At 34.0% G+C, this 4,174-nt stretch overlaps 1 protein-coding gene across 1 annotated transcript; it reads right to left on the bottom strand.

The window, feature by feature from the left end:
- Positions 1–1,611: 1,611 nt before the first annotated feature.
- LOC145164058 (Tetrapyrrole (Corrin/Porphyrin) Methylase) lies at positions 1,612–3,853 on the bottom strand. Its single transcript, XM_079082800.1, has 9 exons — positions 3,548–3,853; positions 3,375–3,442; positions 3,212–3,308; positions 2,998–3,126; positions 2,615–2,723; positions 2,382–2,526; positions 2,235–2,277; positions 1,946–2,119; positions 1,612–1,851 (listed from the first exon to the last, which is right to left on the bottom strand). Exons 1-9 carry the CDS (start codon positions 3,779–3,781, stop codon positions 1,744–1,746), a joined length of 1,107 nt encoding a protein of 368 aa, XP_078938926.1. The 5' UTR covers positions 3,782–3,853; the 3' UTR covers positions 1,612–1,743.
- Between the last annotated feature and the right edge of the window lie 321 nt (positions 3,854–4,174).

Genomic DNA, 4,174 nt, shown 5'->3' with positions numbered 1-4,174 from the left:
GATTAATATGTGTTATCAAATGGGTTAGCTGATATTTATTGTCTTATATAACTGTGGACGAGACGACATGCCATTATGATCATTTTTTTTTAATTTAATAGGTTAAGACAAGTCGTCCTTTAATATCCCCCATATTTCCTTTAAAATACCAAAACATCTTTCAATAACATTTTTGCGGATGAATGTTTCATGTTAAAGAATTTTTTTGGTATCATAGGTTGTTGTCCATCACGTTGGTCGTTAAAATGATATATTTGACATGGGCAATGAAACCCTCTTTGTTTGTGTAGCTGACATAATATCACTCATAAGGTCATAAGGTAGAGCATTCGATGTGGCATTCGAGAGAGTGTAGGGCATTCAATGTGGCATGGGGAATACCTCCCACCCTTATGAGGTGTCTTGCGTTTAGTCCAGTTTTACGATGAAAATTAATTATAGCATGTGAATCCAAAGGTGGGTCCATATTACGATCCATATATCATGAGGTGAATCCAAAGATGGATAAATATATATATCCAAAAAGGGATCCATATTAGGTTGCATTTGTCATGCGTTACCCAATTCGTTTTGTAAGTTGAATTTTAACGATTTTATTGATAAAGGATAGGTATTGTTGTATTTGTTGGTAGAAAAATATATAAGTTTGGTATCATTGTAAATACCGATTTTGCAACATACATTTTAAAAAAAGTAGTTTTTCCTCAATAAAAAAAATGAAGGGCTACAAACAGCAAATGAAACAATTTAGGTAAAATAAAATTAAAAAAGTTTAAGGGTTGGTGATTATACAAGGTCGATACTATTGTACATACCAATTTTGCAACATGCATTTACAAAAATATAGTTTGCACGATTAAGAAAAAATTAAAAAGTTGAAAATGGCAAACGAAACAATTCAGGATAAAAACTAAACGAAAAAAAAGGTTGAAGGGCTATAAATGGCAAAAGAACCAACCATGGTTTTTTTCAGGGTAAAAAATGAATAAGAAAATAAAAAATTAAAGAGCTTTAAATGGCAAACAAAACAATTCTAGGTAAAAAATGAGAAAATAATTGATATATAGTTAGTTAGTATTAGGTGGATCCATATCGATTAATATTAAATTAAATTAATGTAGTATTTAATTTTTAATGTTGAGTTAGTTTGTATTTTAGTAACTAATTTTCCATTTATTTTAATCAGTACTAAAAAAAAATTTATATCTATTTTAAAAATAAAAATAAAAAGTGAGTAAAAGGAGAGATCGTTTCCTGTGCAAAGAAATGTGGGAAAATAACAAGATCAATGGTATTCTCTTTTGTTTACGTTTGCGTGCCATAGAGTTGGTTTTTATGACCACATGCTAACCATATCCTAATTAGCACAAAAAAAATTGTACTTGTTTACCAATGATTTTTTAAATATATGGATGTTTATCCGATAAACTTGATTTGGTTATGTCAAAAAGAAATTTTTATGTAACATCTTATATTTTAGATTTGTTTAATCATACTACATTTTATTTAATTAAGAATTTATTGGTTTCATCTTTTGGGGTGATAGCACAAGTATTTCTAGTAAATTATTATCTTAAAAGATATGTTTAGAGCCAAATGCCAAGACTATGATAGCCAAACCCTAGCTCCCATTCAAAAAAGCAAAAAGAAAATTAATAAAAATTAAAAAAACTAATGGCGTTGAGCCTAAACAACTAAGATAGAGGAATTGAAAGAATTCATGAAAGCACAAAAATAAATAATTCAACCGACATTTTCCACTGCATCATGTTGCTTCCCAAATTTTCTTAAAGCCAGTGAATATATTGCCTTTCTCTTCATTGCTGACCCTGCAGCCACCACTTTCACTGCCTGCAGTGCACTCAATACAAAAAGTGTCACAAAGACAGAACAGATTATACTGTGTTTGACATGTACTGGACTGTGATTGTGATAGTGACATTACCGTAGAAAGACTATGCCCATTGGACATCAATTCTTCCAATTCATTCTCCAACTGAGCCTCTGATGGAGTTTCAACCTCACAACTCGTCTTTCCTTCAATCAAAAATGTGATTTCTCCCTTTGGTTGTCGATCCATGAATGCTAATTTAGCTTCCCCTAGAGTACCCCGCCAAAACTAATAAAAGGGTATTATACATTTATAATATTTATTAGTTAATAGTTATACAATTTCTAAATTAAAAAAAAAAAAAAAAAACGTTTTTTAATGATAACGGTACAAAAATATTAACCTCTTCATGCATTTTGGTGATCTCTCGTGCCATGACACATCGTCTGCAGTTTAAAAACACAAACATAAGTTTCTATGGTTATGTCCAATAATGAGACCAATGATTATATGAGAATATATTTTTATTCCGAAAATGCCCTTGGTTTACCTAGATTCGCCAAAAAGAGCGGAAGTCTCTTCAAGAAACTGTGAAAGCTTGTGTGGAGGAACATAGAATATTTGTGTGGCTAGTTCTTTTGCAGAAACCGTGAGCCTTTCCCTTCTTGGGCCCGCATTTTTGGGAAGAAACCCAACTATATGAATAATATCAAATTATTAACATCGTGCAAAAAGTTGTGAAAAAAAAATGCAGTTTTTATGTCATTTTGGGAAGTGTATTACCGAATGTGAATTCAATAGTGGATAAACCCGAGGCTGAAAGAGCAGTTACAAAAGCACAAGGCCCTGGTATTGGTATGACTGAGATATTCGCTTCCACACACAACTTTGCCTATATTGATATCTTGTGAATTATAACATTGTACTTTTGGCATTTTTCTTATTAGGTCATTATACTTTAAAAGATCTATCAAGATATAGCAATCAAAACTGCTTTGTATTTGGATAACATTGCTATAACTTGGTAGATATTTCAAAGTACAATCTTGTAGAAGTAAGAAATGAAGGTAGGATGCTATAACTATAATAAACAAATCAACGAAAGTATGTGCTATTTCTTGCATTTAACCCTAATTTGAACAAGAACAGGAGAAGAAGATTCGCACCAGTTCAGTGCCAGGGTCGCTGATGCCTGGTGTCCCCGCATCACTAATGAGTGCTACAATCTCACCATCAATCAATCTTTTTAATATGGATTGCTCTCGTTGGGTCTCATTGAATTTATGATAGCTCAGCTATAAAACTAAATCATGAAATTAGAAATGAGATGAAATAGGGAAAAAAGAAACATTGGATTCATGAAGCAAAAGATGAACTTACAAGGGGGGTTTTGATGCTATAATGTTGAAGCAACTTGCCGGAATGCCTCGTATCCTCTGCAAGTATCACATCGGCTGATCTTAAAACGCGCAGAGCTCTGTATTTATGAATTAAAGTTAGAAATTTAATAAAGGAATCAGCACAACGTAATATCTATTACTACCTCAAGGTGATATCTTCAAGATTTCCGATTGGAGTTCCTACTAGGTATAATCCGGACTTCAAAGTGGCCTACAACAGGAAATACGCACTTATCAAGCACTCCTTCCATATTAGGGTTTTATACAACGATGGATTCGATAGGGTTTAACGAAACCTGTGAAGAAATTAGCTTACCTGCTTTGATGAGGGTTCTTGAAGAGGGAGCTGAGTGGGGTCGACGGTGGAAGTAGGGTGTGAGTCAGAACAAAGAAAGAGGGCGAACCGACGACGGTATTGAAGAGTTGAAGACGGAGCCACCTTGACGGCTATCGTGGAAGGTGTTTGATGAGTGATAGACCACCATGAAGACGGCGTCGATGAAGTGGCCGCCAACATCGCCGGGAAACGAGAAATTGTCATCCTCAACATTGCTCACGTTCTCATCAGGTACTCGCAGTCGTAGTTTGTTGGGCCTCTTGGAGGTCAAAGTGTATAATTAGACTTCTCACTATATCGAATCAAGAACATTTTGACATTTTTTATACAGTATTTGTTAAATTGTGTAAATGTAAATTATTTCATAAATTTTGAAAAAACTTTTAATCAGTGTTTGTCTTTTGTCCGGGTGGAGGCTAGTAGGGGTGAGCATAGACAATGTTGGATCGTTTTTGGAGTAACACCGAATCCAACTCGCGTATTTCGATTTTAGAATCCAATAGGTTCGGTTTCTGACCGGGTTCAGGTTTTCAATTTTTAAGGCCGGTTTCTATGTTTGTGGGTTCAACCCATGGGTTCATAAGTTTTGGGTTTAAACCCATTTTC

The sequence above is a fragment of the Lactuca virosa genome, chromosome 1 (genome assembly GCF_052849685.1).
Source record: "Lactuca virosa cultivar CGN04683 chromosome 1, Lactuca_virosa_CGN04683_v6, whole genome shotgun sequence".
In the NCBI taxonomy this organism is placed as follows: Eukaryota; Viridiplantae; Streptophyta; class Magnoliopsida; order Asterales; family Asteraceae; genus Lactuca; species Lactuca virosa.
The sequence above is the reverse complement of the archived record's forward strand: the minus strand, read 5'-3'. Positions and strand labels throughout refer to the sequence as shown.

Bases quoted from the DNA above. Each gene is read 5' to 3' on its own strand.
- LOC145164058 (XM_079082800.1), bottom strand. From the start codon at position 3,781: ATGTTGAGGATGACAATTTCTCGTTTCCCGGCGATGTTGGCGGCCACT. The intron at 2,527-2,614 runs GTAATACACTTC...TTATTCATATAG, and splicing joins CACTATTGAATTCACATTCG to TTGGGTTTCTTCCCAAAAAT. The intron at 1,852-1,945 runs GTAATGTCACTA...AGTGCACTGCAG, and splicing joins ATGGGCATAGTCTTTCTACG to GCAGTGAAAGTGGTGGCTGC.